The sequence below is a fragment of the Cricetulus griseus genome, chromosome 7 (genome assembly GCF_003668045.3).
Source record: "Cricetulus griseus strain 17A/GY chromosome 7, alternate assembly CriGri-PICRH-1.0, whole genome shotgun sequence".
Classification (NCBI taxonomy): Eukaryota; Metazoa; Chordata; class Mammalia; order Rodentia; family Cricetidae; genus Cricetulus; species Cricetulus griseus.
In genome coordinates this window covers 134,074,158-134,086,708 of record NC_048600.1, presented here as the reverse complement: position 1 = coordinate 134,086,708, position 12,551 = coordinate 134,074,158, and the positions used below count along the sequence as shown (strand labels likewise).

At 47.6% G+C, this 12,551-nt stretch overlaps 1 protein-coding gene across 10 annotated transcripts in view; it reads left to right on the top strand.

The window, feature by feature from the left end:
- The window catches only part of B3gntl1 (UDP-GlcNAc:betaGal beta-1,3-N-acetylglucosaminyltransferase like 1), a 102,583-nt gene that overhangs the window by 51,063 nt on the left and 38,969 nt on the right, over window positions 1–12,551 (top strand). For 4 of the 10 annotated variants that reach the window (XM_027425306.2, XM_027425308.2, XM_027425309.2 and 1 more), the window contains 7 exons: window positions 451–546; window positions 1,800–1,924; window positions 4,842–4,977; window positions 5,094–5,162; window positions 5,541–5,615; window positions 10,492–10,584; window positions 11,697–11,974. In XM_027425306.2, coding sequence (XP_027281107.1) covers window positions 451–546; window positions 1,800–1,924; window positions 4,842–4,977; window positions 5,094–5,162; window positions 5,541–5,615; window positions 10,492–10,572 — 582 coding nt within the window. In that variant the 3' untranslated portion in view covers window positions 10,573–10,584; window positions 11,697–11,974. Of the gene's footprint in view, window positions 1–450; window positions 547–1,799; window positions 1,925–4,841; window positions 4,978–5,093; window positions 5,163–5,540; window positions 5,616–6,702; window positions 6,783–10,491; window positions 10,585–11,696; window positions 11,975–12,551 lie in introns of those variants that run through there. The other 6 variants (XR_004770925.1, XR_004770924.1, XR_004770923.1 and 3 more) reach the window with 3 other exon arrangements.

The following is a 12,551-nucleotide window of genomic DNA, read 5'->3' as shown; positions in this document are numbered from 1 at the left end:
TTCTCCAAAGACCCACCTGGCCTGGGCTTTTCTTTGTGGGAAGGCTCAAGTCTCAAGGTCATTAGAAATCACTCAGGTTTTCTGTCTTGAATCAGTTTTGATATTTATGCTGTTCTAGGAAGCTTTTTGTGTTCAGGTTCGTGTTCTGGTCGTTGTTGGTATCTTTTCATGCTACTTCAGTTTCTTTTCTTGCAGTAAGAGCAGTGTGTTTACTGTCTGTTCCCCCACACAGCTTCACCTCCTGCATAAGCAAGGGTCCCCTAATACTCTTAGCAGTGAGCATTAGGAGGAGAGTGGGGATCTGGAAGTGGCCTAGGTTAATTTCCTCCCGTCTGTCTTATGCCCAATCCTTGTTCTCACAAAGAAGGGGCATAAATTCTTTTGTCATTTTCTTAATGACACTGAGTAACAGACTGGGGTTTTTCTAACATTGGTGCTAATTGCTTTTAGGTGTTCACCTCCCATGGCCCCACAGTGATCATGCCCACCTGGTTCTGCTCTCGGGCCTGGTTTTCCCATGTGGGCCCATTTGATGAAGGAGGACAGGTAAGTGCCAACCAGTACAACTTGGGCTCCTGGTTGGTTCCCTAGGGTGGGGAGGTCCTGCAGGGCACCCGTAAGGCCAGGGTTTTGCGTCTTCCCAGCACTCCTGTGGTACTCACCATTTGCTGACTGCATTGGGTTTTGGTGAGAGTGCTCTGATCTATACCTTCTTTGGTGTATCTTTGGCTGTGGGTTTCCATACTTCATCCTGGATTAATGGCTATTTGGTGGAAAACTGTAGGTGGTAAGGAAGGTGTTAGCAGGTTATCTCTATCCCTGGTTCTATTGGATCCTCAGGGCGTATCTTCAGCTACCTGTGAAAACGAGCCCAGGGCAGGTTGTATCCTACAGGGAGCTGGCTAACAGGCCATGTGGCCATGCTGTCCAGCCCCTGCCTGGCAGCAGTGAACATTCTCATCCCCATGCAACGTCTCTGTACTGATGAGCCTGACCTCAACCTGAGCTAAGCCCTTCCGCAGATATGTTTTGTATTATTTACTCTCCATTTTGAAACCAGTTTGAGTAGATCTTGATTTTTTTCAATCCAAAATGTTCCCACCTCCACCCCTTCCCATTTGCTAAGGGTGTATGATACAGCTGAGACTTGATCACACTGGTATTTGATATGCTATGGGAGGAGTGAGTTTTCATCAGGGCAATATTTGTTCTGCCTGAGACCAGAGTACTTTCAGCTCCCTGTCTCCTCTGCTCATTTCCTGATTCCTGGCTCAACACCGCCCCCTTCTGCCCATGGTGTTAAAGTACAGCCTTGTTAACAGTTTCCTTTCATCTCAGCCCTCCTTGGGTTCTGACCCACCCAACCTCGACCCCATTCAGCATCTCATGGAGTGAGCTCTCCATTCCCAAGGCCATGCAGCTCTGTGCTCAGTGGTTATCCCAGAATTGAGACTTCAGACCCACATCTGGCCTACCCTCTGTTGCATCCTCTGAGAGTTCATTTCTTACCTGCTGAGAAAACAAGTTGCTAATCTCCATTTCTTTGGTGTGTCCTGCACCACCCTACATTGCCCTTGAGTGTCAAAGAGTGGGTTCTTCTGTTGAGACAGAGTCTGGCTGTGGTGTTCAGGTTGAGTGCTAGCTTCTGGGCTCCAGCAATCCTGTGAGCTCTGCTTCCCAGATAGCCGGTGCCACGAGTGCCACCATACTTGGCTCTAAGCAAATCATACTTCCATAGCATCTGCTGGTGGCCTGGGCCAGTACCCAGCATGCTAAGCACTGTTCTCTGGCTCTTTCAGGGGGTACCAGAGGACCTGCTGCTCTTCTATGAGCACCTCAGGAGAGGGGGCGGTGTATTCCGGGTGGACCACAAACTGCTCCTCTACCGCTACCACCCGTATGCTGCCACACATTCAGTCCTTGAGTAAGTAGGACATAACCACGTTCTGGAAATAACCCGGGATGGTCCAGGTAAGATACAGGTGTGGCCAGGCCCAGATCACTTGTAAGTCACTGGTGTGGTTGGACCCAGGATTGGTGGAGTCAGGACTCTCCCATGAAGCTTATAATGGTGGGATCGGGCCTGCCATTGAGGAGGGAAGGGTGGGATCAGCGGATACTGTCGTACCTTGAAGGAAGCCCTTTAGAGCTTCTGGATGTCCTGCTCCACAGAGGTCAGGAAATTGTCAATGTCAAAGCCAAAACGGGCTTCTCTGATTGTGTGAGGTGAAGGATTGCTCTCAACTTTGTTCTCATTTGCTCTAACCTAGCTCACTCACCATGGAACCCAAGAGGAGGTCTGACAGGTTAACAAATCCCATGGTGGAAGAAGTTATTACAGATGGTAGCTGAGCCACACCTCCATAGCTGATCCCCTTTTACTTTTCATTGTCTGGCCGGCTGTCCTTGGCCCTCCAACCCTCCAAGAGCACTGATTAAAGATTTGGAACCAGGCTTGCTCTTCATGTAAAAGAAGAGAGCTTGTTAACTCTTCAGTCTGCAGTGTGTATGAGATAGAGGTGTGACAAGAGAATGGGTGGCAGAGCATGTTTCTCAGAAAGTGCTCAAACCTCAGTCACGCTAGCAAACTAGATCCAGCCATGCATATGAAACAGATACAAAGCACAGTACAACTGTGTTAAAAATCAACTAGTATGGTTTCCATTATCCTGTGTGAATTACACCTGAATTAAAACACACAGCACTATTTCTCCAGAGAAGAAACCCCTTCCCACTGTCTACTGACAGAGGTGGAAATTAGTGACAAAGCACTGTGGGCACTGTGGGAGCTATCTGGTCACTAAGCTGCAAGTGTTTCTGGTGCTGATTCTACTGACTGACTGAAGTACTGCACTCATCCCACATTGTCATCCTGTAGACCGTGTGAGTGTGACATTCCTTGAGATCATGTGATCATTTATGTAAAAGAGGTCCTTCCCATGCTTGTCTGTGAGGCTCGAGACGCCTGGGTGGTGACTTGCAGCCCACCCAGCAGGCACTCATCATGCCCCTCAACAGAGCGGCCTGTGTATACACAGTTAACTCCTTTATGTTTGCACAGTAAGCTTTGCCACCCACAGCATAAAAATAAGTGATCTAATATGAGTTTCTGTGTTGGATTAAAGTCTTTAAACTGTGTGCTGCAGCAGCTCCCAGGATAACAGCTGTAATTATAACCCGAGGCTTGCTTAAGAGTTGCATTTGCCTAAACTATCAGAAGTCTTCAGGTGGCAATGCCTTGATCCTGTCATTTTTATTTCAAGCTCAAAATGGCCTGAATTTGTGTCATTTATCTTTTTGTGGAATACCTCAGATACCGACAGATATCTGTTCCCTCATCCACACCTAGGCAGATAGGTATGAATGTTACCACCTCTGCCGGGGTGCCCCTAAAGGCAAGTCTTGCTTTTTTGCCTTTGACTCTACCTTTTGCCTTCTGCTCCCATCACACTAAAGTTTCCTGAGAGATAGAAATCAGAAGGGCCTTTCTTGGTTTATGACATTGGTGAAGTATCTGACCCTTGCTTGAGGCCTGTGCTGTGAGATCAAGGTTCTCACTTGTAGTGTCTTCCGTTTCCTTCAGTGACAGCATGTTTGCAGAGAGGTACACTGTATGGGACTGAAGCATGTCCTGTTTCTGACTTTCTCTTATAAAGGGGGGCACTACAGCCGTAGAGAGGACTGGTTGGGGTTCAGAATTAAATGTTACTCACTTATGCAGTTCCCCAGAACCTCTAGGGAATCCCTTAACAAAATCACTGAGCTCAGCACACCCTAATTAGAATGTTTTAACACAGGAGGTCTCAGGAAAGTGCTGAACAGGCAAAATATACTTTGATGTGGGTAGTGACACAAGAGTGCAGCCCTAAATACAAGGGAGGCACCACCCAAAGGGCCAGAGTGCCAGGGTCTGGCAGGCCTGGCCCTAAGATGAGGGACAGCACGTGAGTAGAGCTCATGGGCCCTGAGAAGGAACCAGCCCTGGAGATACGCATCCAAGAGCCTACTGCCTGGGAACAAGTCTGTCTGAGCCCAGAAAGGGACACCTTTGGGATTGTCTGAGGGAGAGACAGTCTGAGGCAGAAAGTTTACTTCCTAGTGAACATGACTTTTTACCCATGACTGTCTTGTGAGTATTGACTCATTTTGGAAAAACTCCCTTTTCGGGTTCTAACTCAAAAGGACTAGAATTTTGGGTCTGACTGTCAGTGACATGCTTGCTACAGAAACACAAGAACGTAAGTTCAATCCCCAGGACCACATAAAAAGGAGTGACAACACACTCCTGTAACCCTAGTGCTGAGAAGGGAAACAGGAGGATCCCTGGAGCTTGTTGGCTAGTTAGTCTTGCTGAATTGGAGAGCTCCAGGTTCAATCTTGTCTCAAAAAATAAGGTGGAGAATGATAAAGATACCTGATGCCAACAGCTGGCTTTTGTGTGAAGCCTCCTATATGTTTACATATGTATACTTACCTGCCACATACTGGAGGTACTCATGTGCTGGTGTGACTGGCAGATCTGGAGAGGCCCCATCCATCAAGTCTACATTTCTTAGGGTACCACCTAGAAAGCAGGACCAAAATGAGTGGCCAAAGGCTTCCCAAAGGGCATTGGTTTACATAGTGGCTCATGGTGACCTCTTGACTGTGACAGGTGGTATACGAATAGGGCCAGATCTCCCTTGGATATGGTTTGGACTTCATGTGCCCTCACCCCTAAACAGGGTAAGCCTAAGTACACATGTGTGCCATTCATGTATGTCCTCAGGGCTAATGGGTAAGGTGGCTCTGGAGCCCACAACATCTGGCCAGCCCTAGACTTCCCCTCTATTTGGCTATAGGATGACCATCTGGACCCACCGTGTTCACTTCCTAGAGGAACAGGTCCTGCCTCGTTGGAAGTCCTTCACCATTTGGAATGCAGGCAAGCAGGGGCGACGGTTATACCGCAGCCTGACTGCAGCCAGCCGGCGCAAGGTAGGACCCTTTCCTCCTCATTCTGTTGGCCTCTGTCCTGACTCCCACAATCCTGTCACAGCTTTATCCTACACCCACCACTACCATCTGACCTGCTGGTCCATGTTCACCCCCAGGTGATGGCCTTCTGTGATGTTGATGAGAACAAGATCAGGAAGGGCTTCTACTGCCACGAGGACTCTGAGGTATGTGACCATATGGGTCATCCATACCCTCCGCCTTTCCCTTAACTCACTTCGGCTCTGCCCCAAAATGTAGCCCTCAGCCCACAAAGAGTCTCCAGGATCCCTTAGGACTCTGACCCTATCCTTGGGGAAACTGCTACATACTCCTTTGGTCTGGGCCTCAATGTTGGCACACCAGAGTTGGTTCTTCTTGTGGTTATCAGGTGGCTGGGGCTGCCAGAACCCAGGGCCCAATCACCTGTCCCGCCCTATTGGCCCAAGACTCCCACCTGCTACTTGACCACAAGCTACTGAGAGCAGAGGCTATGGTTAGGACATGTCCCAGGGAGCTCTTTCTGTGTGAAGCCTAGTGATTCATGGTTGGTAACATCTCCATAGGAAAGGCCCAAGCCGAAGGTCCCCATCCTGCACTTCCAAGCTGCCCAGTCACCCTTTGTCATCTGTGTGAAGCTGGTGAGTGTTGGCTATGGTTGCAGGGCTCCTGGGTATCAGCCTTCCCATTCTCTGATCATACGATCAAAACCAAGGATAAGGCCTGACCACGGGCATCGGGACACACCCCACTATCTATATCCTTATTGTAAATCAGCTCCTAACCCTGTTGCTATTAAAACATCTGAGCTAAGTTAGAGGCCACAGCTGCTGCTCTGTGGGCTGGAGACAGCTGGGGAGTGGCTTGTGAGTGCTAGAGGTGGGGGTGAGGTGGGCATGTCTTGTAACACTCTTATAAAGCTGCTTTCTATCCTTCCTTAAAACACTGAAAACCATTGTTCTGAGCCCAACCACCATGTTCAAGGTGCTGCGGTTATTGTTACTTGTAGGGCAGCTTTGCCCACATGTAATAACAGCCTGGTGGTGACCAGTGGGGCCATAGGATCCTCCTTTGGTTTATCTGGTTTTCTGCTTTTGGTTATATGGGCATAGGTGCCAAGTATTCTGTTTCTATGGAAACTAAGGTTACTTGTGGTCAGTGCTAAACAGAGTCCCCACTCTCAGGAAATGAGTCCCCAACAGTTGTGTCAAGCTGAAAATGACAAGAGAGCAAGCTTCTTACTGGAGCTAAGGCTAACCTTTCTTCATCTGCTCTGGGCACTGTTCATTGGTTGGGCAAGCATATGGCAGATGTTCCCTCTCAGGAGACTCTGCTCTTTGGATTATTATTCCCAGAACTCTTTAATGTGGTGACACTAACTGATTTTATAATGGCAGTTTAGTATCCTGCATAGGAAGTTCTTTCCTGTACATAACATCATGTTTATTAACAGAAAGCATCCATCAGAGTTCACCTAGAAGGGATGTATGCTGGCTGTGGAGGGCTAGTGCATCCTGCCCATGTGACCTGCCCCAGGTCACTGACCATGTGCAGTCCTGCTGGTCAGTAGCTCTATTTCCCATCCGTGGCTTTTCCTCACTGTAGTAACATGGGCCTATCTTTACACTAAGAAGCTTCTGGGTGCAGGCTGAGCCAGAGCCAGGCACACCTTTACCTCAGTCACTCTGGTCACACTACATCTGCTCACCATTGGCCTCTGACCAGCAGGGAATAGTCAGCATTCCTGCTACCCACCATCCTGCTCCAGCTTTGGGTCCAGGATAGTCTTATTCTCACTGCAAGTGCTGGTAAGTAATCTATGATTTGCTTGACACCTTTTGTTTCTGAATAGTTTTTCCTCTTTCAAAGTCCTTGTGGGAATTTCCAGGCGTCTAACCAGGTGAGAGGGCATGGCCACCCCGAATGTCAGCGGCCCCAGGACAAGGCATTACCAACTCCAAAGATAGTGCTTTTACCCTCTGTTACCAGTAATGGACAAGGTGGGCCCTCATCAAAAGGCAGCTCAGCCTTCAGTTGCAGCTGCCCACCATAGTTGCTGGGTCATGTGGGGGTACTAGGTCGTAGGCCATGCCCACCATCTCAACATAGGTGGATGACATAGGAGGGACTTCAGCCCCTGGCTTCCAATCTGTGACAGCTCATTTCAGGTCATGGTAGGGTTAGGCCTGGGTTCTAGCCACCCAGAGAGTGAGACGTGTCTGTCTGTCTCCTATGGAGTGATGTCACACAGCAGGAGATGACAGCATCCATACCTGGAAACAGGAGGGCTGCGGTGTTACGCTGGTAATGCTATCGGATGAAAGGCTCTCTGTTCCCACTGCTTACCCAGCATCTTCTGGCAGTCTGTAACATTTCTCTTAACACAGTAAGGAGATAGACCTACCTGTGATGTGTCACATATTTTGAATAGTGTGTGTATGTGTGTGTATGTATGTGTTATATTGGTTTATTGTATGTGTGTGTGTATGTATGTGTTACATTGGTTTATTGTATGTGTATGTGTGTGTATGTATGTGTTATATTGGCTTGTGTGTGTGTGTGTGTGTATGTATGTGTTATATTGGTTTATTGTATGTGTGTGTGTGTGTATATGTGTTATATTGGCTTGTGTGTGTGTGTGTATGTATGTGTTACATTGGTTTATTGTATGTGTATGTATGTGTTACATTGGTTTGTGTGTGTGTGTGTGTGTGTGTGTATGTGTTACATTGGTTTATTGTATGTGTATGTGTGTGTGTGTATGTGTTACATTGGCGTGTGTGTGTGTGTGTGTGTGTGTATGTGTTATATTGGCTTGTGTGTGTGTGTGTGTGTGTGTATGTGTTACATTGGTTTATTGTATGTGTATGTGTGTGTGTGTGTATGTGTTATATTGGCTTGTGTGTGAGTGTGTGTGTGTGTGTGTGTGTATGTGTTACATTGGCGTGTGTGTGTGTGTGTGTGTGTGTATGTGTTATATTGGCTTGTGTGTGTGTGTGTGTGTGTGTATGTATGTGTTACATTGGCTTTTGTGTGTATGTGTGTGTATGTATGTGTTACATTGGTGTGTGTGTGTGTGTGTGTGTGTGTGTGTGTGTGTGTGTGTGTATGTGTTACATTGGCTTGTGTGTGTGTGTGTATGTATGTGTATGTATGTGTTACATTGGCTTGTGTGTGTGTGGGTGTGTGTGTGTGGGTGTGTGTTACATTGGTGTGTGTGGGTGTGTGTGTGTGTGTGTGAGTGTGTGTGTTATATGATAGTGGGGGACAGGATGTCACTGTCTTCTGTTGCTTTCTACACCATCACCATTATTATGAGACAGGATCTTTCACTCAACTCCCTGGCCAGCAAGCCCTGACTCCTCACTGCTGGGATTACAGGTGTTTGCCACCACACCCAGACTTTACAGTGGTGCTAGAGACAGAGCACAGGTCCACAAGCTTGATTAGCAAACACTTTACTGAAGCCATCTCTGGCTCCAGAGTTTTCATTTATATCTGATTATTTTCTTACCATTTAGAGCTTACATTATTTGACTTTCCCCCTTGGGGAAGTTTGATTCATTCTGAGATGGATATTCTTGACCGTGACACTTTACCGAGCACTGCCCACACCTTTATCTAGGACTTCTGCTTCTTAACTTCTCATTGTATCACAGATAAAATTATTTTGATGGAAAGATTATCTAGGAATTTTGAACATCTAATTGTCCCAGTCTCACATATTAGGCAGCCCCATTCTCTTCATATGGAATACAGTGGCTGAGATGGTCATTTCTGCTCCCTGGTCTCCCGCTACCAATTACCAGCTCACATTCCAGGGCCTCACCACTGAGGGAGGCCACCCTTATTTTTCTTATTTAAATAAACTGCTGTATTGTGGCCCATGACACACACACAACATGGCTCAACACAGGTTGGCAGTCAGTGGCCTACAGGTGACATTTAACCCCCTACCTGTTTTCATGAGTGGCTTTAGACTACAGAGAATGAACACGCAAAGTAGTGGTACAACCTCCTTTGTTATTCCAAGGAGATGAGCAAGGTGCCCAAAGTGCCCTATGCAGTGTGCCCAGGCTCAGGGAAGAGCTATGGGCAGTAGCACCACACATGCAGCTCACAGCACGGTTGCCTCAACTGGCAGGACCATCTGTTTGCCACTTGTGTGAACGGACTCCAACTTTTTGTTCTTATGTCTGGTTCCTCTCAGCACCTATGTGGTGTAGACTGTTGGATCTTGTTGGCATGTCAAGACCCTGGCTTCTGAGAGTCAGTTGTCATGCTGCTGGGAGCTCCCATTCCTCTGGTTTATCCCAGAAGAGAAGTCAGGTTGTCACACCTCCAAAGGCCACCTGTATGGGACAGTCAGACTGTTTCCACCTTTTTGGAGAATGATCTTGCTGTGGTTGTGAGCGCCACTCATCTGGAGGAAATTCGGATATCCTCTACCATGTTTATAACAAAGGTTCCTCCTCTACTGGAAGTGATGGCAGAGTCCTCTACAACGCTGGTGTTATCCTTGTTGGCTTTGGGTCCTGCAAACACCTCCTTTCACGACTGTCCCCTCATTCTCCTAGGGACATGTTAAATACAGGAGTATCCACTGAGTAGTCCTGTGTTTAGCAGTATTAAGTCTCACAGGGGCAGACTCTGACCTGCCCTGGCCCAAGCCTGGTATTTCTGTGAATATGGGGAAGTGAGAGGGAAAAGAGGGAAGGGCAGAAAGTATGGCCACTGTGGACATTTCTGCTTTTCCAGGCAGAATGTTTTTCACTCAGGTGTTCTGAGACAGGGTTTCTCTGTGTAGCCCTGGCTGTCCTGGAACTCGCTCTGTAAACCAGGCTGGCCTGGAACACTCTGCCCCTGTCTCCCAAGTGCTGGAATTAAAGGTTTATGCTACCACTATCACTCAGCTCACTCAGGTATTTCTAACCACTGGTAGCAATGATGGGACAAGGTCAGGTCAGAGTCACAACCCAGTTCAGAGGCCTCTTATGCTGGCCCCAAAACAGATGACTTCAGAGGAACAGAGTGGTCCCTTCTGTATCCTGCCAGATTGCTACAGACTCCCATCTGCTACTAGTTGGACTGAACTGTTCTTTAGCAAGATCATAGTCCTTGCTCCCTTTGGGAATTGGGGGCGGGGGTGACAGGTAAGAGAAATCAGGGGGTAGGTACTTGGCAGATCCTGCAGAGATGAGAGGCAGCGAATATACAAAGTTCCCTGACTAGGCAGGAGGAAAGGTGAATCAGCCTGGACCAACAGTGAAGGTGCCTTAACTGCCTTCTGGAGAGGGCCAAGACCAGGTGGCAAGGGCCTCACCCCTATTGGTGACCAGCACAACTATATAACAGCAGCACTAGCTGCTACCTACACTGGCCTTGGTTTCCTCCAGGCACCTCCCCTAATCAGTAGAGGAGCAGAAGTCACTGTGAGCCACCTGACAGCCCCAGCCCCCGAGGGCATCCCAGATGGCAAAAGGAATCCTGATTGAGCTGGATGTCTTCTCCCTGCAGGACCTCACAGGGGGTGAGTTTGAAGACAACCTGAAGTCACTGCACTTGCAGGAAGGCCAGGACTTCGTTCACTTCAGCTGAGGCTGCTGCCAGGTACTCTACACTGCAACCCCTGCAAGTTCTGAGCCTTGTCTGCTCTGCTTCCTCCAACTTCTCCCTTCGTGTTCTGTGCATTAGTTTTCACCCTTTTGTTTCTGCTACATAACTTGAGGCCTCAATCTTTTTGTTTGTTTGTTTATCAAGACAGGATTTCTCTGTCCTGGCTGTCCTGGAACTCACTTTGTAGATGAGGCTGACCTTGAACTCAGACATCTGCCTGCCTCTGCCTTTAGAGTGCTGGAACTATAGGCGTGCACCACCACCTCCTGGCTAGGTGTCTTCTTCATGAGTTAGGGTCATGGTGTCTCCTCACAGTGATAGTAAACCCTAAGACATACACTATACCCATCATTTAGCCAAGCTGACAGTCATATTTTTCAGAACAGTGTGTATCTTACTGTTTCCTAATAGTGACGTCCAATGATGAGCTGGTAGCCACTGTGCTACCATCTGCCTTCTCAACAGTTCTAATGGTGCCAGCTCATTTCCATGTCAAGGATTAGGTGTCTAACCACGAACACTCCTAGTAGTAAGAGGCAGTGGGGATACATACAGACTTACCAGCTGTTCCCTTGGGTCACTTCTGACCTTGCAGGATTCTCTTTACCTCAGTCTTGAGCTGGGGCCTCGTCCATATGGGACCTTTCACCTTGGCTTCTGCTATTTCCTGTCCCAGAAGCTCTTCTCTTTCCTAATTCCTTTTTTAGGTTTTGTTTTTTTAAATTATGACTATTGCGTCTGACTATAGTTTCTGCTGAGGCCAACGGTATTGAATTCCCCTGAAAATAGAATTACAATATGGGTGCTGGGAATGAACTCAAGTTGTTTGCAAGATTACTATGCTTTTTTTATAAACCACTGAGCCATCTCTCCAGCTTCTATCCTAATCTCTGATAATTTCTAACTCTTAACTTTTTTGGGGGGGAGGGGGTTATTTACCCATTTGTGGGGAGGGATATGATTTTATATATCCCAGGCTAGCTTAAAATGCTCTACATACCTCCTCAAAGAAGAGCCTCCCAAGTACTAGGATCTTAGGCATGTACTGCCATACCCGGTTTATATGGTGATGGGGGATCAACCCAGGGTTTCTTCTGTTGGCACAGGGTTTTTCTATGTGGTCCTGGAACTCACTATGCAGACTGTCATCCAACTCACAGAGATCTGCCTGCCTCTGCTGGAATTAAAGGTGTGCACACCACTCCTGATGACCCAGGGTTTCTTGCATGCAACACCCCTAGTCCTGAGGCTTCACTTTTGGAAATTGTTCTTTTATATTGATTGTAAAATTACGGCAGTGACTTGGTTCTACTGTCTTGTTGATAGGCTTTTCTCCCTGTTTGTGGACATCAATTTCATCCTTACAGGTTGTATCTTCCTGTCACAGTATTGCTTTTCAGCCAATTTACCTAGGCTTTTCAACTTAAGAGTTTGGGGGACGCAATGGGTATTCCCTCTTCACCCTTCACAGTAAGGACCCAGCAAGAGCCAGAGCTCCTTCCTGTGAGAACAGTGTTTCTATCTACCAGTGCTGAGGGCACAGCTCTGTAGGGCCCCAGTTTTATTAAGTTTCTTGTGGCTTTTGCTTACTACACCCTACTAACAAGACTTCATTACTAAACCTAGGGACATATGGATTTGGGCACACAGCCCCTAGCTGCTTTTCTTCCTGCTCTTCAGCTCATAGGAGTCACAGTAGTCCAGGTGTGTGCTGTTCTGTAAGCATACACACCTAATTGGCCTCCTGCCCAAACATGCTGATTGGTGAGTTTTCCTGACTCCTTTACACCTAGATAGACAGAAAGACAGATACACAGACTATCTCCTAGCACCCAGCATTGCTAACCTGATCGACCACCCTGGCAACCCCAGCTGTCATGATGCCTTTAATGGAGGGCTCCCCCTCCATTAAAACCCATGGAAAACCCTCCTGCTGAGGATATTCTAGACCACCAGGAACC